Consider the following 25,967-nt stretch of genomic DNA (forward strand, 5'->3'; position numbering starts at 1 on the left):
GCAGATGTTCAAGGTGAAATAACCAATCCGTTCTGCTGTATTTTAATAGCATGCTTTAGCTTGAGTAACTACTGAGCCTTCTTCCTTCCCCTCGTTCCTACATCATTAATCAGCATACCGAGAAGGAGAAAAGTTATAAGCAATTACATCCCAAGGCAGCCCACAGAATCAAAATAACTTCATACAGGAGTCCTAGACAGAAAGATAAAGGGACTCCGAACATCCAGGACCCTGGGCACGTGAAAGGCCCTTGAGGCACCTTCCCCCTGCCCCTGGATTTCTTCACGTGCCACCGTCTGGGATCCTCCGGGTCTGATCAGCCCCAGCCACAGCAGCAGCTTGTCTGCGCCCGTACCCTTTCCCGGCTAGCTACGGTCTGCGAGCCCGACTCCACACGCTCGGCTCGCGCATCTTTAACCACGTCAAACAGTCAGACCAGACGTGTCCACCTGTTTCCCACAGCCAGTACAAGCGTTACGTGTTACTCGGCCTGTTTCTCGGATAACCCCTGCCAGTCAGGCTCCCTCCGCAGCCTCCTGGCAACACCGCTGCCTCCCAGCAGTCTCCCAGCAACGCTCCCTCCGCACAGATGGGCTCCCAGTCCCTCCTCGCAGGCTCGCCAGCCTCCCCGCGCGCCGTTGGGCTCCTCGGAGCCGGCATGAGTTGATGAAACACAGAGCTCGGCCCCGCAGTGCCACGGAGATGGCTCCTAATATGGAAGAGAAGCAGGAGGGTTGGCAGGAGCTTCTATCCAAGGTCAAGGCTCGCATCATTTCCATTAAAAAGAAACACTCTTAAGCTCTGGGCAAGGATGGGAACAGCAAAAATACATGGGGAAAGCCACTGCCCGGTTTTATTCCCCGTTTCCAGCCTTCCCATCCAACTGGCAGTGCTCGAGATAGCTGTTTGCTGGAGACAGGCAGCCCAGATCTCACAGGCTGGAACAACATCAGACAATCTGGTACTAAAATGGTGACTTGCATTTCTGCACACTGCACCAGCTCGAAGTTTTATTTCCAGCCTGATCTCTTCTCATCTACATTTGCGCGTGTTTGCCGAGTAAGGCATCTGAGGTTCCTTTTACACACTATCAATGTGCTTTACAGGGTTTGTGCTCTTTTTCTTCTTCAAGATGCTGAAGTTGCGGCGTTCCCTGGATAAACTCAGAGATATCTTATCAAAGTCATAACCAGCGGTGTCAACCATGCAGCCACTTCCCACTGCAGAAGGAGCAGAGGCACACACCGGGAACCATGCACACTCAAGCTGGCACTATCAGTTCTTCCAATCATTGGCACTGAATTCACTCAGTACTTACTGGGGGGAAAATAATCTCTACGAGCCAAACGCCCAACTACAAGTAAAACTGAAAGCATTAACAGATTAAATCCGCCCCTGAGCACCGAAGGCTCTCACCATAAGGCTCTTTATTAGGAAGTTAAGTCTTAACAAGTGGCTTAAGGGGTGGATAAAGCTTTTCCTGGGATAATCTGCCAGCATGTTGCCCAGTGCCAGTTCCAGGCCATAGGAAGAAGAAAGCAAAAAAATATATAAGGTGGTGAAAAATCTTTGTTTGGCCAATGGATGCCCAGTAGCTGAGAGGTCCTCTCCTATCTTTGTCCCCTGAAGCTCCCTGCCATCTTCAGAAAGACAAAGAGAAGTATTTTTCTACTCTGCTAACTTCCTGAGAACAAAACCACTCTGGGATTACATCTACAATGCATGCACTCACCCTAATCCTTCGTACCGTCAACCTCCCAGAATTTGCCTCCATCACATTCATTGGAACCATTTGCCAATTAACACAAGGTAATTAACACTTTTGTAAAGCACTGTCTTCGGACAACGCCACCATGGCAAAACCACCATGGTCCCAAGCACTACTGCTCTTCGCAGACACCTATTTACAAGGGGAACGTGCACAAAGGAAAAGACAGAAAGCCAGTAATGAAAGGTCAGAAGCTGTGCTTTGTTTATAATTCTCTCCTTTTCAAGTCTACCGCTGATTTGCTCAATACTTAAGAAGCAGTCAGCAATCCAATCAATGGCTGCTTTTTCCCAAAGCACTGTGCTGCTCTCCTGGCTCTGCACCCTTCTGCACTTACTGCAAGAGATCCGTTCTGCGTGCTGGCCGTGTTCGTGCTCTGCTCTCCATGCGGCTGCGTGCTTCCGTAGAGCGTCAGATTGTGCTCGCTGGTCTGGCCTGCATAGTCCTGAGTGTGTGGCACCCCATACTCTGTGGGAATCCCGTTCTGTGGGGGTGGTGGAAATGGGATTGTGGTGAATGGCTGCACCATTGCATCAGGAGTTGCTGCTGGCTCCTGGTTACCCTGAAGAAAGAGAAAAGGAGACAACAGCTTTATACTACAGAAGATGGATCAAAACATCAGCCCGAGAAATGATATACACACACGTGTTCACGCGAACAGCCCATCCACCACCACCATAATATTGCACACTCTTCTATTATCTTCTCTTCGAAAAAGAGCGTGCCTCGCTCCTCTGAGCCATGATACTGTTTTCTTAAACTTTTTGGGGCAACTTTCTCGCTACCAGGTGCCATATGGAGAACAAATTACGGGGCTTGCAAATTGCATATCCCTGTAATCTCACAAGAGGCTTTACACACAGTAAGGCATTATTTTGGAAGGGGGAAGAGGCACTGAAAGATTGCAATGCAGAAGGAAACACAGACAGAAGAACAGGGTTCTTCAATATGCCTAGAAGTACCGTATCTGGGCCCATCTCCTCCAGCCTGACCCTCATGGCTCTGCTCACGAGCAAGCACCTCGTGTGGTTCAGAGCACGCTCTCCTCTGTTGCGTTACAGTGACAGAAAGAAGTACTCATTTTAAAACCGAGCTGTGCAGCAGCCCCCTGCTTTGCTCTGGCAGCACGGGTGCTCTGGTACCAGTCGCTAGAATATCCCATTTGCTTTGTGCTGCCTGCGCGGAAGACACCGAAGAGCTGTGGGACCCGAGTTGAGAACACAAGCCTGGAGCACACCCGCTCTCTCCCCAGTCTTGAGAATCACTGCCATCACAGAAGGCATTAATTCCCCACTCCTCCCTCAGCTTAGGGTTTCCCACAGAGACCTCTACACTAGGACAGTGGGCTTCTTAGCAGCTTTTAGCGCTGCCTTAGACGTAGCTGACACTAACCAGATGACTCAGAAACAGGCAGCTGACCATGCAAAAGACATTCCCAAAAGACAGTAAAAAACCTACCCCACCACGCCTGAAAAGCACCCAAAGCTAACACGAAAGCATGCAGCCCTGTAGCCGCTGCAGGGATCTCACCGAGGGGGGAGCAGGGAGCTGCATTCAGCCACCTGGGGCGAAGGAGAACAGCCTTGACATTGAAACCCAACCCTGGGAAGCCCAGGCTGCTGCACCGCTCCTACTGCTTCCACCACCGCAGCAAAAAAAAAAAAAAAAAAAAATATCCACGGAAAAGATTGATGATAGGAGGGCTGTTTGATTTATGTGTGTGTCAACAGACTAATCCTGATTTTAAATTTTGGCTGCTGTTCCAGCCTTGGGTCCTCCCCCACAAAGCCCGGAGGTGCTCGAGCCTATTCTGACACCAGCACGCTTAAATCAATGGAGTAAAAGAGAAGCAGACCTTATCCTGCGGACAGGAAAGGCAGAGTGGGAATTACCAAGCAGCCTTTCAGCAGAGAGCATGCAGGGGCTGACGGACCTCCAGTGAAGCCGGACAAACCTTTCAGTCCCTTTATCAGCCTACCTGCAGTTTTCCCTTCCGGGCGAAGGAAACAATGATAAATGCAGCGTACCTCCAGCCAGCACCGGGTCAGTCAGACACTGGCTGAATCCCAAATTTGCTCTGACATTAGTCTATCTGGTCTGCCTCCCCTGGGGGCCACGTGGCCACGCGCTCCCGCAGCTGGGGAGAAGGAGAGGGAAGGGCATTCAATACCACTTAGCGGAGCCGAGCCGCAGCCTTGGCCCGCGTCGAACGGTTTCATTAACTAAAGTCCAGCCGCTGCAAAGCCTCGCTGCCTGCAGAAACACAAAACTCCGCAGCCTTATCTGAGAAAGAAAAATTCAGGCAAGCATGCCGGCCACGGCCAGCGCTCGGTTCCTTGCACGCACTCCCCCCAGCCATTGCGGCCCTGTGTCGCGGGCTAGCAGCTCTGCGGAGGTTTTTCACACACCGAGCGCATTTTCTGAAAGCGGGACAGGGTTCCCCCCCTCCGCCCTCCAAAAGGAGGGCAGCTCCACCGGCCCTCCGCTTCTGCTCGCTCCTTTGCCATTCTCAGCCTCAAAGCAAAGAGCTTCTGGCTCGACCTAAACCATCACCAAGATCCGCGGGGCGAGTTTTACAAACGGGAGGGAGGAGAGGCTGAACGATGGCTATCCCGCTGCAAACCAGGGTATCGGCAACCCCGTCGCTCGCCTACTCGGACTGTTTATCCCCTGCCATGACAGCTCCACTCTGCCCACATACTGCCTCCTTTTCAAGCTCTTTTGCTTATAATATTTCATGATATCCAATTGTCTGCGTGCTTCCAATACAGCCCACGTTGTCTGCCCCTTTCCTGTGTTTAAAATAGGAGCTAAATATGAAACTGATTTCTTTTGGTTTAAATTTCAGAAATCTATAGAGTAATCCCAGGAAACATGCAGTAGCAGAAACTATTTCCAGTTTTCTTAAAACAAGCTAGATTTACAAGCCAGTAGTACCCCAGATAGGACGAAGAGAATGCTAATTAGCCACAAACAAAACCTATTCTGCCATTCTCTCAACAGTGCAGGGCTGCTCCCCAAAGGACATACTCCAGCATTTTGTTTAATCTTACTCTTAGACCACTTAAAATGCCAGCCCATAAACCTTATATAATCTCATTTTCAACGTTTTTACCTCTCAGTTAATACTGTTCCTTCCATTTTAAATGCGTTTCAACCTTTTAAATATTTTCTCTCCTTCTTCAATTATCTACAAATGTTTGCAGGATTAAAAATGCTCACTCTCTCCTGTTGCTTGTGGCGTTTTGATGATACATATTTATTTTGAGCTTAATCACACCTCACAAGCCAAAATATCCTGGTAACTTTATTTATTACTTCTCCCTGCCCTTCCTAAGATTTTCAAATAAGGGATTTCTGATGCAGAATGAAATGCTTTTAGCACCACTGTTACCCCCCCCAATCGCACTAACATATAAAAATCATATCTTTTATTACAAATGTATCCTTAATTTAATGTCTCAGGTTAGCTGTAAGATCTATCACCATTATGCTTGTCCAGGTTTCATCATCCCATGAAGTATCTGTATCTCAAACTATTTTTCTCTTTATATGATTATGTACACGTTTCCCTCCTCATATTTTTTTTTTTTTGGTTATTTTAATTTCCTTTGATGCTTTAGAATTACTTTTTTTGCTGTTTCCACTAGTGTCTACAGAAAAGGACTCCCGATGAGATCTCTGCAGGTTTCACAGCATACTGATATCCTCCAAACGCAGAGGAGATTCTACCTCTTCTGTTACTCTACCAAATTTCAACATTTACACAACACTTCATATTTTCAAGAACTAACACATGGCAGGGGGGTGGAAATCCCATTCATCTTCAAACATAGAATCTGAACTCCTTTCCCTACTTCTAACCCATCAGGGAAAAACCTGCAGTCAGAAGCACTGCTCTTCCCACTTCTCAGGAGGTACAAAGAACATGGAGAAACCCCCAAACTTCCCGGTGAAGGTACGTACGTAGGAAGAGAGACTCAACTGAAAGTATTTTGTCTATCCAGTCTTGACAACATACCTCACTGCATCGCCAATCCTGCCCGTTTTAGCTCATGAAATTCTCTTAAACTCTGACTCAAATGCAACAACAGACCGAGATGGCCGTGTCCAAGAGTAGTCACCATCCCCAAACACACACAAGGATGCCATCACAGCACTAGGAAAGCCCGGCTACAACTTGTGTGAAGGCATGAAATAAATCTTAACTAATGTTCAGGACCAGACAGATACTTCTCTCAGCCACAATGCAGGGTGGCTGGCCGTCCCCAGGAGAGGAGCTTGAGGGACATTTGACTGCAGAAATAATTTCAGCAGTTCCAGGTTAACCAATTCCCTCCACGAGTTTTTGTTGCCATGCTCTGACTATGCTAGCTGCCACCCCATGCTCACCAAACTGGGAAAGGCTGTTCAGTGCAACTGGAACTCAATGTAATTAAAAAAATGCTCCTTAAAAAAAACTTCAGTACAACGTACGGTAACCTATAGTTCAAACAAAACCAGCAACTCCTATTCATTCTGTTGCTCTGCTCGCACAGAAATCACTGATCCACACCAGATAGGAATTCAAAGCAGCTCCCCTCTTGCAAAATGTTGACAGCTGATTCATCAGCACCCAAGCCCTCAGGGCACAAGAGGGATACGGGATACCCACCTGGGCTGCCCTTTCAGGCCCCTATTCTCAGCCCTACAAAGGTCCAGTCACGTCCTCGCAGGTGCCACCTTCCTGCCTTAAGTCAGGGTTTTGCCTACACAGCTCAGTACAAACCCATCCCATGTTTTGTTTAAAAAACAAATTAGCTAAACCAGTGAAAAAATCCCTAATGGAGACACATTTCTAAGAGTTTATGCAGCTTTAACTTAATTAACAAACTTTGTAGCTCTAAGCTAAGCCGAGGAATGGTAAGTAACCGTATGTAGCGGTAACTTGCAGAAGGGTGGGAGCTGGGGACAATATCTCAACGAGGAGCAACGTGGCTCAGCAAATGCGACATAGGATGAATTCTTTGAGCAGACAGCAGGTGGTGATCCAAGATCACGGCACTGGAGCACCAAGAGCGAACACCAGAATCGCACACAAAAGCCTCCTACTCCCATAAAACTGTCAAAGATCAGTCTATTTTGTGAAGGGCTGTTTTGTTTTGCTCATTAGAGAAAGGAGTGTAATTACAAGGATATGAAAGGAGCCTTATAGCAATGCAGCTCCAGAGCCCTTCTGTATTGGTACGCTGTAATATGCATAGATATTAAAGCATAACCAACCAAATAAAAATTATAATCCTGATAAAGCTAAACTGGTACAATTGCTGTACAGGCATTTCCATACAAACTGCCACCAGGTAAATGGCCTGTGCTGTCCACAACCCTGCTGTGAGTCAGAAGCACCCGAGAGAGGTGCAGAGAAATGCTACAGCATGCAAACATCAAATTATCTCTTAAATATGCCCTTCAACTCTGGTAAGCCCCAAATCATTGGGATAGATATGAGTATATGCCTATGTCATGGTTTAACCCCAGCTGGCAACTAAGCACGACACAGCCGCTCGCTCGCTCTCACCCACACTAGGATAGGGGAAAGAATCAGGGGAAAAAAAAGTAAAATTTGTGGATTGAGATAAAGACAGTTTAATAGGTAAAGCAAAAGCCACGCACACAAGCAAAGCAAAACAAGGAATTCATTCCCCACTTCCCATGGGCAGGCAGGTGTTCAGCCATCTCCAGGAAAGCCGGGCTCCATCACGCATAATGGTGACTTGGGAAGACAAACGCCATCACTCCAAACATCCCTCCCTTCCTTCTTCTTCCCCCAGCTTTATATGCTGGGCATGACATCCTATGGTCTGGAATATCCCTCAGGTCAGTTGGGATCAGCTGTCCCGGCTGTGTCCCCTCCCAACTCCTTGTGCCCCCCCAGCCTGCTCGCTGGTGGGGTGGGCTGAGGAGCAGAAAAGCCCTTGGCTCTGCGTAAGCACTGCTCAGCAGCTACGAAAGCATCTCAGCATTATCAACAGTTTTCACAGCACAAATCCAACACAGAGCCCCCTACTAGCTACTATGAAGAAAATTAACTCTATCCCAGCCAAAACCAGCAGAGCCTATTACTGGAATGGGGTTTCTAATAGGTATGCCTTCACTGAACTCGTTTCATGAAGCCTTGAAGCGACCGACTTGCAGCTAACAGGGGCAATTAACCTGTTTGTGAAGACCAGTGTGTGTTCCAAGCTGCGACTGTTTGCTCTCTGCGCTAACCTAATCCCTTTCGTAAACAGCAAAAATGTTTGTAGCTCGGATCTGAAGAGCCTGACGCGATCGTTCAACCTGGAGCCGCCGCCTGCCCTCAGCTCTCTGCATGAAAGAGATCCTTGTGAGCGAGGGGGATGCGGGGACCACACCATCCCTCCTCCAGCCCAGGTCACAGCCTCCTGCAGAAGCGGCCAAGCGCTGCTCCTCGGCTGTACGCAGACGGGAGAGAACGGTCCTACCATACAACGCCGCTGCCCAGGAGCGAAAGAATTAATAAGGAACATGGGCTGGGGTTCTCCCCGGCAGGCTTCCCTTCCCAGTCCCTTCCAACACAGCCTCCCCTCCCAGGGCTCCTCCGGTGGGACTCACGCTCTCGGCCGTGGGTCCAGAGGGGCTCTGGCCGGAGCTGCCGCCGTCCCACCTCCGGCTCTGCGCTCCTGCCCTCTCTCCCTTGCCAGCCACGGCACTCCGTCCGCCCTCCGCTGAGCCGTTTCAGCACATATCCCAGGAAAAAAAAAGAAGAAGAAAAAAAAAAAGACTCGCTTTTTATTGTCAGGTTAGTTTTGTTCCCAGTTAAGAGTGCTGAAACGGCTTGGCAAGGAGTTGGAGGAGAACCAGAGCCAGAAAGGAGAGGGGGTGGAGAAGCTGGGGAGGGAAGAGCCATGGGCACCAGCACTCGGATGAGCTCAGGCTGCTGGGGAGCCGCAGTCTCCGACATTTGTTAACCCTCTCCCCAGGCAATCCCACAATTTGCCCACCGATAATAAACATATCAGCAAGCAATTTCTTCCCAAAGGGGAATGGACACAAAGCAGCCTAAGGGATGCTCCAAGACCCATGAGGAACTTGAGCATTATTCCTTCCAGAAAACCGCAGGCTGGGACATTACACCAGAGATAAACCCCACTGCTAGCTCTCACAGCATGTGGAACCTAAGCCTTGATTTTAAAGACTGTGCTTTTGCTCTTCAGGGTCATGAAGACACTCAAACACAAGGCAAAGTGATGTACAGGATGATGAAGTGATGGCTTTCCAACGCCCCAGTCATGCCAAAATAGTGACCTAGCCACGCAAACCCTCCGGGTGCCCACAAACATCGTACAAGCTCTTAACCCTAAAATGCAGTAATAACACTTTCTGCATCATGGCCATTTCATTATGGGTTAGTTTCTGAATGGGAAGAAATGCCTGCAGAAAGGAAGTTTGGAGATGAAAAGGATATATTCAAAAGATATAAGTTATCTTGTATTCTTCATCTTCATACAAACCTGTTCCCGGATTCAGAGGGGTATGTGACCCTACCCTGACACCCATAGTCCACACTACAAAGGCATTTCTGTTACTCCAGAGAGCAAGACTGGCATGTCTGTCTGGCGACCCAGACTGATAAAAATCAACACTCTTTTTCTTGATGTGGGTTGATCATAAAGGTCCTTGAAGTGGACCACAGTAATAAGAGGTTTTGTATTTCATCTGCATGTCTGGAGTTTGATCTTCATTTGATCTATGACATATTGGGGTAATAGGATGTGGGATTTTGACTCTACTACCGTAAGCACAAGAGCAATTCCTCCTGAAACCTCCCAAAAGCAGTGCTCTACCTATGGGTAGTTTTGCAAAAGCTTGGTGGAGTTTTATGCTAGTTTTGTTAAAACAGGAAAACGTATACGTATGCATTCTTTTTTTGAATTTAAATTGGATGTAATAATTTTAAGAAACGCTTTTTGCATTGAGTTAACTAAACAAGCTAATCTTCCACCGGGTGGAAAAAAAAAAAAAAAAAAAAAAAAAAAGATGCCTGCACTTAGGCTTGCACCTAGCTAACCATTTAAAGGCATGTTTTCTTCAACTTCCTGGTGCAAGCTTGCACTAGATTATCTAATCTTGCCCTTCCTTCTCCTAGATATGTAAAGCAAGGGAAGAACAAGTTATCTTCCAATATACACTCTATCATTCCAGGCCACCAAAAACCGTTCTGTAAAATAAAACAGCTGGCTTTTTTTTTTTTTTTTTTTTTAAATGCATTCAAGAACTTCATGGAGAAGATGTTCAAGTCCCTCTTTTGTAAGAAAGGACGAAAGAAAATGATAGTCTTATCTTACTGTTATACACAGGAAGCACACACTCATCCCCATGCTGTCATTATTTCCAGTAATGGTCAACTTTTGCTCTATCCCAACGCACAAATGCAGGCTCTCGGTGCTGAACGCATACACGCTTAATTAAGAAGCCCCTGGGCAACCTGCAAAGAGGCTTCCTGTTGGATCTAGCCAAAGCTTTAGAGTTATGCAATACTAATAAGGCCCAGAGCTACATCTACTTACCAGCCTGAAACATACCTTTCTGATTTAAAAAAGCACTGATTTTCTGCTCCCGAAATCTATGTTATTCACTGTTCCAAAAAAAAATAGTTAAATTTTACTGGCACAAAGGCATCCCAACAAACGCTTTCAATCAATTCACGCTCTCTGGGGTTGATTAGAAAGAGAGAATTGTGCTTCAAGAGACGACATTGAGGTCTCAACATCTGTTTCCATTCCATATTAGGAATGAAACTACCTCCAAGAATTATTGGGAAGAAGGGGGTGGGGGTGTGGAACAAAGGAAAAAGTCACCAGCCAGGATGGATATGTCCTCAGCAGCAAAGCCAGCACGTAAGAGAAAGGCTCAGGCTCAATTTTTTGTTCCAGATCGGTCCTTTAGCACCTACCCTGGCTGTGTGCTTCCCACCTCTGCAGTATTCCAAGTGAGTATTTTCCACTTCACATTCACAGTCAAATGTTCTTGGGAAAAAAGATTTCCATAAGATGACTAGCTTTCAACAAATCAGTGTGAAAATAAAGCCTCAAAATACTACGAATCTAGTCACACGTTAATCCAGCAGGCACCCAGAGTGGCAGAAGCATCTCCCACACAAGTGAGATTACTGTTGGGCGAAGAGGGTTAAGTTTCTTCTTTTGGACCAGAATTCAAATGAATCATAGCTAAGAAACAGTGTGCTGCAGATGTGTCGCGTATGTTTAATCCAAGCTAACTGTGATTAGCTTTTCAGCAGATTAGCAAACCGATCACACTCACAGTTGCATGATTGCAGATTCTCACGCAGGGAGGCAGCAGGAACCAGAGGCCGGTGGTGGGGAAGGAGAGTGGTAACTGCTCTTCCAGGAGCCCTCCATGGTTGCAGCAGGGCACCTGGGCACTCTTGTACCTGACTCCGAGATGGCACAGAGGACCTGCCTGTGTTGGGTTTTCTGCCTTACTCCTGACCGCTCACCAGTGACTCCTGGTGCTGCCCAGTAAAAGGAGGACTGCAGAACACGGAAATGTAACAGGGAAGAAAAACCCACCTGGTCCCGCGGTAACTCTCGCCCAGGCTGTCAGGGTAGCGTCACTGCTACTGTCACCTCAGCTAATTCTGCAGTCAGATTGCTCACTTCAGATGGCTTTGTTGCAAGGAAGACAGTAGCTCTCCAGGTGACGTATTCCTAAAAAACCAGTGTCTGCTTCTCCAATCCCAGTCAGGTACCTGAGCTGGACTGGTAAGTGATTTTTCATCCCATGTCCCTGCTCTGCGAACGGACTATTGCCCTATATCTGCAAGCACATCACCAAATCTCAGTGGGTGTGGAGAGTTATTCCTGCAACCTCAAGAATTCAAACTGCTTTCCTGAATGTTTAAATCCTCATGAAGCTCATTCAGCCCCTTAGAAAGATTGGTATCTACTTTAGCCACAGAAATTTTTCAAAGCCCTTACTGTGTGATGCAGCTATCTGTAATAGACTCTTCCAGATCTCTCTATATATGCAGTGGTCTTCTAGGAAAGATTTCAAAGATCACGTTTGGCATCAGGCTTCCCTGTCCCCCTCTCCCCTGTTGCGAGGGGAATGAGCTGAAGGCAGTACCGAGCTGTGCAGAGGTGCTGCTCTGGGCTGGCTTTGGCTCCTGAAGGATGGACAAACCTCAAAGCCCCGTCAGGCAGCTTCACTTCTACAGCACTTACACAGGCCCCTTGAATTCCCCCAATTTCAGTGGCCAGCAGGAAAGTCCTCCCACCTGCCTGCAATAATTCCAGCACCTCACAGGAAAAAAGCAGCCCTGCCTCCGCTGCCAGCACAGGAGGAGGAGGAGGAGGAGGAAGGGAGAAAGCACTGGGAAGGGGAGAGCACATCTGGAATCAATTGGAGAGCGCTGAATGCCTCGGAAAGAACTGCAGAGCTGGCAGAAACCATAGCGAGGAGCTGCGCGTTCGGACGTGACTATGGAGCAAAGGTGGGGGACGAGACGTATACAGCATGCTTAAACACAAAACCAGAGCTCCTCTTGGGGCTTTTTTTTTTTTTTTTTTTTTTTTAATGCAAGCAGCTAAACATCTCAGCCCTGTCACCTTTTCACTGCCACTGGCCTATCACGGGTACGGTCAGAATTCGGTACAGAAGATAGGGGATGAGATGCGCACAGCCCCAGCCGAGGCAAATGGGACTCATCTGTGAGTCGAGTGCCAGGACTCAGTAACACAGCAACAATATTATATCAAGCTGCTCTCAGGGTGCGGGGCGGAGGAAATCTGCGACTGACTTGGCACACGCTCGAGAACAGAAATTTGACGGTTTAAAAACGCAGATTTCTTCCCACAGTTACTTTCCATTCCAGCAATGCATTCTCCTATCTCCTGCTACTCATTTGTTCCAAGAAGAGTTTTCCATTTTCAAGGAAGCCTCCACTATGTGTCCTGGAAAGCAGAGGTTCTGGAAAGGAGCAGAGGGTCATGGAGAAGCAACTCGCCAGTGCAGTAGCCTGGTACAAAGACTGACTACAGTTGTTCAGAGGTATTACCAACAAGCAGGATGCGGGAAGCATTGCTACTTTCGTACGTGGCCTCAGTCAGATGAAAGATAAGATACATGCTTCCACATACAAATTTTAAAAAGGGAATTAAAAAAATCAAAAGGGAACATGGAAGAGCCAGAAAAATGACCACAAGATTGGAAAAAGCCACATGGCTGTACACTGAAAAACTTGAAAAGGCTAATCTATTTTGCTTATAATTAAAAAAAAAAAAAAAAAATTAAGTGGCAACTGATTATTTTGTAAAAGTGTATTAATGGTGAGGAAAAAAAAGAAGTAGGCACTAATAACATTTAATCTAATGAACAAAGGCATCAAGAAAACCAATAGCCAGAAGCTGAGTCTGATAAATTCAGCTCTGGTAAAAGACACCATTTTATTTTGTTTACTGATTTCTAAATGACAGTCATTAAGTCAGCTCGTGAGAAGGACTCAGTCCTTCCCATCTCTTCATGCCTTCATGCTGAAAACATTATGTCATTCAAAACAGAGGTACCCGAGTGAGACATAATGGCCTACAATGCACATACAGCCAGAAGAGACTAAAGGACAATATTCTAAAAAGCTAAGAAGAGCTGGTGGAAGTCAATGCACATAAATTAAAGCAGATTAAACTAAGCGGCAGACACACTTATAAGTAAAATGACTTCACCTTACGGAGAGGAACAAGCTATTGAGAAGTATAGGTGCAGTTTCATGTACCACCTAACGTGATAAACTACCAACTGGCCTCAGAAGCAGCGGCTCTGCTTCCTTCCCCGGCTGTTGTGAGATCCAGTCATGCCACAGCCAGAGCCAGAAAATTAATCCAAACAATAGTCATCTGTTTGGTCATAAACTGAACCGTCTCACTTTATATCTGCCTAAGCGCAGTGCCCAAAGCGGTGAGGAGGCTGAACATATGGCCAGGGCAGAGAGACGAGGGGGACTATTCTTCTCACAGCAGCCCATAGTTACGCTACATTAAGCGCAACTTGAAAATGCACCTGAAAGCCACTTCATCCCAGAACAAGAGGTTACATGGACATTTAGCATATGTTATTGCCACTACCTGCTTTGGTTATGCTTAACTTTAGAGCGCCTCCGTGTAAGCCGGTATAAAGGCGGTTTATACACAGTGAATTTGTCAAGTATCTCAGGAAAGATTTCCCCTTTGTTATAAAATCCTTTTAAAGCCTCTTTCCCCCAGGCCTTCCAGCTAACGTATGTTTACCGAATTCCTGCTGTAACCACAAACCAGCACAGACTTCTCCCCTATACAGGCCACCTGCACAGCTCGAAGGTGAAGCTCGAGGTCAGCAGCGCATTCGACCGCTTGTCAGATGGCGATCACCACCCTCCTGGCCTGGGTGTCGTTAATGCAGCTCCTGCAGCTCCCGCACTCGGCAGCATCTCTGGAAGCACGCTGCTCTCCCTTGTCACCACTGCATCAGCGCCTTGGTCACATAAAACGTGCGTGGGTTTAACAACAGCAATGTACCAAATATTCACATTAAACTGTTGCATATTACTGGTAGTCCCACTTTTAAACTGCTCTATTTTACTGAAGTTAAATCGATAAACCTTAAAAGCTAATTTGATGTAAGAGCATCTCATTTCAGTGGCACGCCTGTCAGCGTCTCCGGGTCCATTAATATGTTATCGCATGAGTTCCATGAAATTTACCCCTCCATAATTCCCAGCAGACCTCCACCTTCTACAGCCAAGTGCATTAAAGGTCCTTTTTTTCCCCCTCCTCGCTGTTTGTCTGCTCACACCTACAGAAAGACAAGAGAACAGGCTACGCAAAACTTAAACCCTTTCAGCCAGTCGGCCTCCCCTTCTGTACATCCCCTTTCACGCATACAGTGTCAGGCTAAACAAAGCCGCTCGCTCCAGGATACGGGCCTGAAAAAAAAGCATTAGCATCTGGCAACCAAGAGCAGCACCCCGGCATACGAGCCTGAGAGCAAACACAAGTCTCTGGCACGAAGAGGAAACACCGAGACGTACGCCTGACTGCTTCTGTCAATCTGCAGTGGGGGAATGCCCGATTATATTTTTTTTTTTTTAATATATTTTTATCATATTACTGAAAGGAAATGCCAGGGACTGCTGCAGCCCCTGTCCCTTGAGGCTCTGCTGCTGCCATCAGGCTGCGCTGCCTTTGCAGCGATGAATATTTAAACAGGGCAATAAATATTTCAGAGCACATTCATCCCGATGAGAAGTCTACTAGCATAAGAGAGACGAGACGACCACGCAGGGCCAGGGCTGCTCCCTGTTCTGCCCCTCTGGCTCCCGCACTGCCTGCCCTCCCTCGGCCCTCCAGCCCTCAAAAGGCACCTGAGAGCCTCAAATATTCATGAGGCTCATGTTACTTTCCAAACAAGCAAGAACACCGTAAAAAAGTAAAAAAGGTGCTCTGCTTTCCAGAGAGGTGCAGAATCCAGCTACCACATGGCTTTGCTTTCACCTATTCTGGAGCCTCTGGATTTAGGGTGTAGTGCTCACAATCAGGGAGAAAATAATTTGTTTTAAGACCCCACAGGGTACTACATCTTTTAATATTGCAACCTGCAAGAGCAAAAAACCGACGCTACCAAACCCAGAAACTCGACCAGCGCCTGGTTGAGTGAGAAAGCGTGAAAGCCCATCTCTTCCCCCCCCAACTCCCTCCCTCAATTTCAGCGGCGCATTTATTCGGGTGTTTCTTGGTTGCTAGCAGCTCCGCTGGGCTCTCTGTGGGATGCTAACAGATGTACACAACTTGGCCATCATTGGCACGAATAAAATCAACTAGAAAACAGGTTTAGGACAAAACAGAAAAATGCATTCATTTACTCAGCTGTCATCTGCATGTCATTCATGTACTGGGAGCTATTTTGTCTTTCATAGTGCTAAAAGCTTGGGGTTTTACTAGGACCTTAGCTATGCCCTCGCTACGCTCTCACCTATCAAGAAACTATTTTTTTAAAAAAAAAAAAAAACAAAAAAATTTCAGGGCATAGCTAAAATTTTGCAGTAAATTTTGAAGGAAGTCAAAATCACACATAGGACACTTGTTCAGGATCAAATTTATAGGGCCATAAAAGCCATGGCCATGCTCAAAAAATGGACTTTTATACTAGCTTCCACTGCATATCTCACCAGATTAAAAAACCATAAAATATTTGCTGGTCACACACTATATGGAGAAGCCTTCAGAAACAGTTAAGCCTACTCAGAGTGAAGGGAAGGAAGCCAAAAAGACACCCTCACAAAGAGCAGCCAGCAGCCAAAGGGTTATCCTAAGTGACAGGCACAAGCTAGCCTGCCCTGGCTAACGGAGCTGCACCAGGGCATCTCCTTTCCAGGTAAAGGCTAGAATTAATAGTATATAAAAAAAAGAGGCATCTCTGCCTTTCCTGGTGTCCACGTTTTAAAAGACGATGGTAACTAAACCGTAATCTCAGTGCGTCACACGTTCTCAAAGATGCCTCTCGGCCTGCACAAGGAGAAGACACTTCTCGTACCTGGATCCTGGCCCAGCTTAAGGTACAAGTTGGACACCAAATGGTTCAGCCTGTCACGGCTTGGGCACGGCAGGGCGCGTGCAAGGGTATGCGGCAACTCAGCAAGGTCTGCAGATGCACAATCTTGGCTTAAATTGCTAAATTCCCCTGCAGACTCATTTCAGCTGCTTTTAGACCTTTGAAGGGGAACAGCCGGGTCTTTGCTAGGCGCTGAAGGGCCCTGCAGCACATCAAGAGTGAGTTTCCTGCCGCAAGCCGGAGCTCCTGCTATCTCATCCGTGGTCCTTCATGCTCAAGGGAAGAGACCGAGGCAGCATCCGAGTGCTGCGTAGCCTGCTCAGGGTAGCCCGTTTCCTATTAATGGAATTCTCTCTCATCCCCCTGCTCTATTGCACAAATTGGCTCCAAAGTGACATATCAAACCGTCAAACGGCAAAACCTCTCTTAAGATAGCGTTTCAAGGAAGAGCAGTTGCCTACTGAATAGGTGGATCAATCACCTGCCACCACCCTCTGTCCCTTCTGACCGGAGGCTCCTGGAAGAGCAGCAGCATCCCTCCTTCAAGACTGGCCATCAGCCACACCACCAGAAAGATGCTGTTTGTATTAAAAATATAAAATAGCAATCACAGCAGCGTAGTTCAGGGAGTGACAACAATCCCGCTGCTTTGCCAGCAGCGAGTCCTGAGATTTTACACCTCTGCTCCTAACCACCACCCCAACTGTCCTTCATATATCACTAAAACTAAAGGATCCAGTCAGAAGTCAGACCCAACCTGGCCCAAAAAAAAACCACCTTGTACTTTCCTATCCTATTAACAGCCCTCATACACAGAGGAAGCAAAATACCCTGGAAGATGAACAGTTACCTCACCAAGTAATTTAGAACAGGAGCCACCATTTTGCAGCAGACGTCAAAATAACGAGTGCTCCTCTGCTGACTGTGCAGCTCTGTGTTATTCCCATGATGGGCCACATACCCAGCAGCACACTAACATGGAAAAAACCAGCATCTGATCCCAGGCAAGAAGGAAAAGATAATGTTCGCTACAATACAAGTGATAGGAAGGAAAACAACATTTAATCCCGCGGCTCCTGAGGACCTCTCATGACTCAGAAAAATAAATGCAAACAGATGAAAAAGTTAATTTGGATCATATCAGCCCCACTGGCACGCAAAGGGCAGAGCAGGCACCCTGGGGAGAGGGAGGGAAAGATTTGCCATAGATCAGGTTACCATCACTGACAGCTGACCTAAAACACCACAAGATTTCAGCAGACTCTGACAGTTCTTCTAATTTTCAAAGGTGCAACCGCCTCCTTTAAGAGATGAGATGTGTGAAACGCACAACGCTGTAACTGAGGTCAGGGAGGAAGGAGATCCTGCAGCACAAGTACATAAGCGGCCAAAATGATAATCCTCACTGCTGTAGAACGAGCATAATTAAATGAAAACAAGTAGAAAGCAGAAGTGAATTGTTCCTTTGAAGAGGTAAAAGTTTCGATCCAAAGCAATGAGGACATAAGGAACCAGAATCATTTCTCATCAGTCTGAAGCTGCTACATGAACAGACAGACGGACAGTTGCTTTGTTCTACAAACGTGTTCCTTCAAAACAGATGTCCGTCTGCAACCCAACAGCTCTCGGCTTGGGAAGACGGAGACCCAGCTTGCTGGATGGGCTCCATGCAATCATCCCCCAGATGGGCCAGCACAGCCCACAGATATACTTCATCCCTGTCAAACCTGAGAAATGTTCTTCAGCACAAGCCCTCAGCACTTGGTTTTAACTTCATCTCGTTGGAAGGGATCTGAACTGCCCCGCTCCGCTGGAAGTGAAGAGTAGGCAACACGGAGAACTTACCGGACTAGCCAGGCGCCGAACGCAACAACAAATCAGTGCTCTGTAACCTCTTTTTTCTGTTCTGGGTGATCCTTTCCAACTTCATGCATCCGGGCTGGTAAAGCTCATCACAAACTAAGCATTGTTTGTGTCCTCTTAAATTTTTAGGAAGAGTTAATGTTCAAAAGTGGCCAATGACAGCATGAGCAGTAGCCCACAACAGCCAACATATTTATTGTCACCTAAAGTCCCTTTGTTTTGTTAGGCCTTCAAAATGCAACTAGAAGATTCACGGGAAGACTGATACACGTGAAAAACTTCCTTTAAATCATTTAGGATGAAAATTGCTCGTATAGCTTCCCCTTGCATATCCAGGACATAAAGCCTTTCCAGAATCCGAGAATTTGGCACCACGGGGTACGAGGACCACCTGCATTTTATAGCTGTAGTCGATCTTGGTTGATGACAGACAGAATGGTTTAAGCAACCCGCCTCTAGCTTTGTGCTCTGCTTCTGCTGGGTACTACCAAGATCAGACCTAATTAACGGACTCATCATCATGCACTTCAGCAACAGCGGGGCTAATGCACCTCACCTCACGCAGGTGCAGGGGGGCAGCTCACACAGCCACAGGAACCCCCAGCAGAAAGTTGGGATGGACACAACCGAGGGCAATTCCCAAACTGCTACACAGCGGGACTGGCTGCAGGAGGCTGCCCCCCCGCTAACACTCTTCTGCTAGGATTGCCAGAAAAGTAGCCAGGAGGCTCATCTCAGCTCTGCATTTAAATCATGTCAATCAAACGTGGTTCCTTCCTGCCACCAGCTTCTTTTCTCCTAGATTTAGGCCAGACAGTATCTCAGAATAATTGTATGGTGACACACAGAGCCTCACAGCTAACCTAGCGGCCTACTACACTTTTGAAAGCCACTACAGTCCTCTATAAACCCCCTAGAAGAACAAAATTTATCTTCCTTTACGCTCCTCCAAAACATTAAGAAATTCCTCTTACTCAGCTCTAGCTATTCACCTCTGTGTTACAAATAACGTAGCTCAGAGTTTCCTACCCGCCCACTAAAAAAACCCCACTTTGGCTTTCTGGTTACTTCTGCTTTAAGCAGAGGCCTGGCCGCGAGACGTGTTCTTGGCCGTGGGGCTGAGCTGCCGGGCAGGACCCCGGCCACCCATCAGGCAGGGCAGGCACGGATCCCAAGGGAGAAGCTCAAGTCCGCAGCCTCTGGTGCAGCTTTCTCCTGACTTCTGTGCCACCCTTGCAGAACTCCTGCAGCTCGTTGTCAAAACCAATTAAGAGTATTCCTAACAACAACAAAAAAAAGTCTTGAGAAATCACATTTGAGCTGAAAGGGACAGTAACGTCACCGCCTCTCTTACCCCCCTCACAGCAGGGCTGATTTCAGGAGGACCTTCATTTTGTCTACGGCCAAAGTTGCCATAGGGCTGCTCGAAGCTAGTTTCAGACTTGATGGAAAACACAGCTCAGGGATCTTTAATCTGATTTAAATTGATTTATTTAGATTCATTTCACTGAGCAAGACAAGGCATTTAGAAGTCTTGCTTTCTGACAAAGCATTGATATCTCCACGGTATTTCTTCCACCTTTCTGAAGCCCGCGTTACCAGATAAATTCATTCTCACACCCCTCGCAGCATTTTGTCGAAAAGAAGCTTTGAAGATCTAGAGTCCCTCGGAAAATTTCTCTTAGGATGAAGGTTTGCAGCTGGCTGTGGATGACCTAAATTCTTTCTGCCACCAAGAGGGTCAGTCCCTCCTTGACTACACCTCTTCAGCACTTAGCTCATTCACAGTCTGTCACCCATGTCCCTGTGAAGGACACCTGGAGCAGGGAACTGTCCCAAGTTCTCACCACAGCCTCCAGTCACCACCTTCCTCAAGCCTGTTTCTCACCACACTACACTCTTTGCCACAGATTAGCTCCATCAAACAGTCTAAAGTGACCCCAAAAAAACAGCAAACCCCCCCCCCCCAACCAAACTTCTATAAGAGGGATTCCTAGAAGTACTTTTCTTCCCCTTCCCACTGCTTTGAGACAGAAGAGAGCTTCATCCTGCAACAGGGTGGAGACAGACCAGAAAATGGTTTTGCAAAGCAAATGTAACAACATTAAACAGCTTCATCACACACACAAAGAAAAGGAAGGGGGGGGAGTTAAAGCAAACTAACACACGTTAAATATCTGAACACTAAGCAAAGCTAATACCTTACAGTCCAACCAAGAGTCAACAATCTGACTAATTCACTAATTTCACTAAATTACCACGCTCTTCCTCCTCTACCTCCTGATTCAGGCTGGAAGGATCCTTTGTAAGATAACATAGATCTAAACCACTGCCTGTTGAAACTCTAATATCCTTCCCCCTGCTGCTCTATTTATCTCAACCACAGTTTACAAAGCAGGAAGGGACACACGCTGGAAAACAAAAGCCTTTCTTACTCCTGCTCCCTAATATTCCTAAGTACTTTGCATAATTGTTCAGTTTTGATAACCTCCTTTCATATGCTGCAATAGCAAAAATAAGAAAAGCTACAAAGAACAACAAATCAAATTAAGGGTTTCACTCTTCATGAAGGATACGTGAGACAAAGGAGGTCTAGTACTATCCAAGAAACCTGAACTCCTCTCCAAGGCATTTTTAAATCAGTCTTTTAAAGTAATTTAAAGCAGGTTTTGCTACTAGGACTGGAGGGAGAGCGTAGGCTTCAGATAAGGAGCCTCAGTGAGACCCGATAGGTGAATGATGGTCTATGCACTGCATAGGTCAAACTCTGATTATCTAAATCTTGGTTAATCAAAAGCAATTATCTGAAAGTCAAATATGCCCTCCAAGTCAGATAGCTCAGCGAGTCCAGGACTTATAAAGCACACAGAAATCCTAAACTCCACAAGACCACAACTCCAGAGACTATGAATTTTAAGTAGGATAACCGGGAGGACAGTTCAGAGGGTTTTAACCGTACTCAAGACTCCCCAGCCTGAGGGCAGTCTTCAGAAGCGGCTAGAAGATTACCCTCGCAATTACTCGGACATTTTTGGTGTCTCCATGCACCCTCAGATTACAGGCTACTTGGACTGCAATTCCAGTTAGGTACTTAGAGACTACTCAGGGTGAAAGTCTCCATCACAGGCAGGGCTGGTAGAGCCATGCTAGCTGATACTTCCCATTCTAAGACCCCGTTTTCACTTGTTTATAATTCTCAGAAACCATTTGAACTGAATTTTTTTCATGCTATCTGCATTTGATTTCAGGGTTGGTAATTTTTTTTTTTTACTTCAGCCGTATCAGTCCAACCCGAGAAAGAAGTAGGGGGAATATTTTGTCTTGTTTATGATTAAGGCGGGGGGGGGGGGGGGGGAACAACCAACACCCCACACACTTTGAAAAGCCTATGAGGACTACATATTTAACAGAAAAATTTGCATTTCATGAATCTGTATTTAGCAACCATACTGAAAAGACACCAAAATCTGACCAACATTATAACAAAACTATGGAAAACTACAGTGCTTGTCTTACATTTTATCAACTAAATCTGCTAGTAAAGCCATATATGATGGCCCAAAAAGGCTAAAAACAAGAAAAAGAGAACATTCCAGTATGCAAAACCTGCCGAAAAGGAAAGAACCAATCTGTTCTTCATACTTATCATGGAAAGAACAAATGGTGGCAACAAGCTTTACATTAAATATTAGGAAAGACTTAGCAATGCTCAGAAAGGAAAGGGCTTGGATTGTCAGGGCTGGCAGTGGCATCGTAAATGCTCTTAAGGCAGGTTACTCCCATTGGGAATGGTTTAGTCATAGTTTATTCTAACAGGAGAGAGAGATGCTCTTTGAGCATGGTTGGCAGTGCCACTTGCACCCCATTTTCTGTGATTTCATGCTCTCATTCAGGTATCATCCACAGCTTCACAGGAGATACTGGCCATGTCAGATCCAGGTCTGGAGATCAATGCCAGCAGGGAGATGACCCATCTCCTGTATTTTGCACCATCCCCGTTGTAGGGATCAAGTAACATGGAGCAGCAGTTACCCACCTCAAATCCAAAAAAGCCAAGAAAGAGATCTGGCGGTGTAGCGGAAGAAATGTAAATTGGGACAAGAAGCCTGAGCGCCAACAGGACAGACTTAGTGATGGGGGGGAAAAGGGATAGATCAGACAAGTTTGACTGCAATAGGAGCAGAAAAGGCAAACTAAATGAGGAATGCAAGGAGTGGGTGGAGAAGTTAAAAAAGCATATGACAAGGAGACAGTAGTGAGGACAGGGAGGAGGAGGAGGAGGAGAAGCAGAGAAAGAATAAGCAGGCCTAAAAATCAGCTGAGAAAGAACTGAAACGATCAAGGTAAAAAAGTAGTGTGCTGAAACAGGACGACACGTAACTGGAGGAATGGAGACAGGGACAGCATGGACATGGACTTGCATGGGACAAGCATGGACTGACCACGGATCATGAGGAGAGAGTGAGAGGAAGAAAACCCATCCATCCATCCGTGATGGGTGGCAGAGGTGAGACAGGGGAGGTCATGCAGGGATGGAAGAGAGGGGGAAAATGTGCCTACTAGCATACACTCCCAAAGCCTAAACCAGAGCCTAATATTGCAAAAAGTCACCATTCCTCTGCTGTCAGCAAATATACAAAACCAACTGGCAAACAGAGATCGAGCTGGCCTGCATAGAAAATGACAGCTAATTACACATTCAGTGTAAGTGGCAGAGGTCTGTGGGATGCATCTGGGACAGCCAACCCTGCTACTGATACTTGCAGAGGTCATTGTGGTGCCACATACACTGGAGCTGATGGGGACGGGTGGAGGGTTGTCTGGTTTTTCTTTCCTTTCTTGTGGAAAAAAATAGCATGCAATCATGTGATTGAAGACTATCATAAATAGACACAGAAATAAAGAGAACAAATGAAGGTTTCTTTCGCAACTTGAAATATGGAAATGCCCCGGAACTGAAGTGCCTTCCCATTACCATCTTGATAACTCTCAATTCAGTTTGTGAATAATATTGCTCAATGGACAGTTTTGCAAAGAAAAAAAAAAACAAAAACAACCAAAAAACCACCAACAAAAAAACAACGAGATATTTTAAACAAAGCATACTGTTGAACAGGCCCAGCATTTGTCCTATTTTCTTTTATATAGGCAAAGCGCACTCTATTTTTTCAGAAAGCTTTCAGTTGAGCATTAATTGCTCTAGCTTCTGTGAACCCTACAAAACCAGCCTATACATCTCCAGCCCTCACTGGTCACAGCACAACCTCCAGCAGCCCTGCAAAAAACCATCCTGCACGGCTCAGGATAACTCTACAGGAACAAACCAAAATACTTTTGGTAGGCAAGTTAACATTTCTCTACTCTGATTCCAGGCAACATGTCATCAGATAGAAAGAATACCTGGCTACATCCTTTTAAATAATATTTGAGAGCAGACTGAAGCAAGTTAACCACCTCCTCCCTGGTACTTAGACCTCCAAGGGATGCCCATTAGTGAATCTTGCGACTTTGCAGCTGGTAGACAAATAGGTTAAGGAACTCATTGCAAAGGGGCAGCTAACTGCACACATCATCTGCTGAAAACGTACTCAAAACAGGAATATCAAGCATTTTACCTGAAGCAGTAAGACCAGAATCCAGGTCTAAATAACATCAGCCCCCCGCTATTGCAGCCCCCTTTTGCACTGGTGTTAGAATTTTATAGCAGAAGGCTGGTCAATACTAATTAAGTGCAACGGAGCCATTATGAATTAATAACCTGCAGGGAAAGATGTTGCTGGTTTTAAGGGCTTCCCTCCTTCTCAACCTTCAACTTTTACTATTTTTTGGTAGCTCACTACAACCTTTTCACTAAACCAGATACTTCACAAATTAATAGTTCTTAAAATAACAACAAAACAGCATGTTAAATTTACACAGCCCTGTCATCTGAACATCACAGCACGTACTGTGGCAAACTTAGGCATCCTCATTTCTCAATTCCCAGGTACCCGGGGATAGTTACCTAGTCACCTGCAGAAGAAATGCATTAGGGAGCAGCGAGGTTATTTCTAGGACAGGGACTTAAGGAAATGGCACTGCTGTATCAAGTTCCCTTTTACATCGCCATCCTGCCTAGGCGACATCGAATGCAGCTTCTGCCATCCCAAGGCTGCTCTGCGGTTCGCTTCTACTCCAACGCATCTGAAAGTGCTCAGCAAAGGCGGTAAAGAGAAAAGGACTGTAAAAAAACACTCACCGGGTTCTGACAGGCCCCACTGATTTTTAAGCCCTTAAGAATAAGCCCTTCTCAACCAGCAGTTAAATCTCTTAAGTATCACAGCAGTTACAGACACAACCCATAGGCCCACCTCAAGCAACCATGTCCTTACATCAGGGAAAGTGAGCCGCAGATCCATCTTTCAGTTCCCAGGGGAGATTCTCCTGGAAAAGTGACTGGCCAGGATTCCTCTCACACAAACCTCTGCTGCTGACACGGTCTCTGCAGCGCTAAAACAAAGTCCTATGACAAACAGCAGAAGGGAAGCAAAAACTAGGGGATAGGCATAGGCACAGTCAGGTACCACATAAACAAGCACCGCTTTTTGAACGGCAAAAAAAGGGGAAGAGCACAAGGCCGTGGACAGAGAAGAGAGCGATCCCCTTCAGACAGCTCATGCAAGTTTGCAAGAGTAACACCAAACCGAGGAGCCAACAGCAAGGACACTTGGCCTGAAAGAAAAGGGAGATGCAATCCTCAAAGCAAGGAAAGAGGACAGGGGAATAGTGGTAGCTCCTGAGAGAAGTCAGACAGAGAAAAGGGGAGCCTTCCAGAATGCATAGAAAAAGCTAGGTTTTTCCTTTTTTTTTTTTTTTTTTTTAATTATTTCTTTTAGGGGGGCAGGAGAATCCTGCAGCATCCAGCTTGCCTGGAGGGGAACAGATCCTAAAGCGGGCGTAAAGGGATGGGAGGGGGGAGGCTGTTCTGGGACTCAGTCTCCCTTGCAGACTGTTCAAACAAAGGAGGACGGTCTCCTATAATGGGATGCATTGTACATTTTTAGCTAGCACAAGGTGGCTGTCGTGACAGGGCTCCCCGTCTCCTGTCTTCCGCCCCCTCCAAATATGCACCCCCTGCATGATCCCCACATGGAGCACAGACAAAGATCCGTTTTATCACACCATTACTGTAACAGGAGGTAGAGAAAGATAGGGAAAGGGAATGAGGCAGAGGAACGAAAAGGAGACAGAGAAGCCTTTAATGAGTCAGCCGCTGCTCTGATTTAAATAAGATCTCCATTTAAGGAGCTCTGCGTTTTTTTTGTGGTTTTCTTTTTTTTTAATTAAAAAAAAAATCACTGACTGAGCAAGCAACTTTTGGCTGCACAAGGTTGTCTCACAGCTACACATGGGGTCTGGGAGGGAAAGGGTTATGGAAGGGGGAAGGGAAAGGGAAGAAAACCTCTGGAAAAAATGAGGCTGCTTGCTGGTTCATTTTAACAAGGACATAAATTAGTCTCAAAGCCACAAACGCCATCACCTCCCTGAGCCCTGGGCAGAGCGTAGCAAGTCAAACACGTGCCAAGATAAACGGCGCTGGCTGGAGCCTCTGAGGGGTGCTGGGGGGGACAAGAGGGGGCACGCTGGCAGGCAGGGCAGCAAAGACGCTTCAAATGGTGCCACAAAATGGAGACTGGTGATCCTACAGCTGCACAAAAGGGGACCTTCAGATGTTCCTGCCTACACCCACATCAAA

At 46.5% G+C, this 25,967-nt stretch overlaps 1 protein-coding gene across 11 annotated transcripts in view; it reads right to left on the reverse strand.

The window, feature by feature from the left end:
- The window catches only part of RBFOX2 (RNA binding fox-1 homolog 2), a 173,325-nt gene that overhangs the window by 56,879 nt on the left and 90,479 nt on the right, over positions 1-25,967 (reverse strand). For 10 of the 11 annotated variants that reach the window (XM_049821576.1, XM_049821581.1, XM_049821579.1 and 7 more), the window contains one exon: positions 2,106-2,330. In XM_049821576.1, coding sequence (XP_049677533.1) covers positions 2,106-2,330 — 225 coding nt within the window. Of the gene's footprint in view, positions 1-2,105; positions 2,331-8,250; positions 8,355-25,967 lie in introns of those variants that run through there. The other variant, XM_049821582.1, reaches the window with a different exon arrangement.

Source organism: Accipiter gentilis, chromosome 18 (assembly GCF_929443795.1).
Source record: "Accipiter gentilis chromosome 18, bAccGen1.1, whole genome shotgun sequence".
Lineage (NCBI taxonomy): Eukaryota > Metazoa > Chordata > Aves > Accipitriformes > Accipitridae > Astur > Astur gentilis.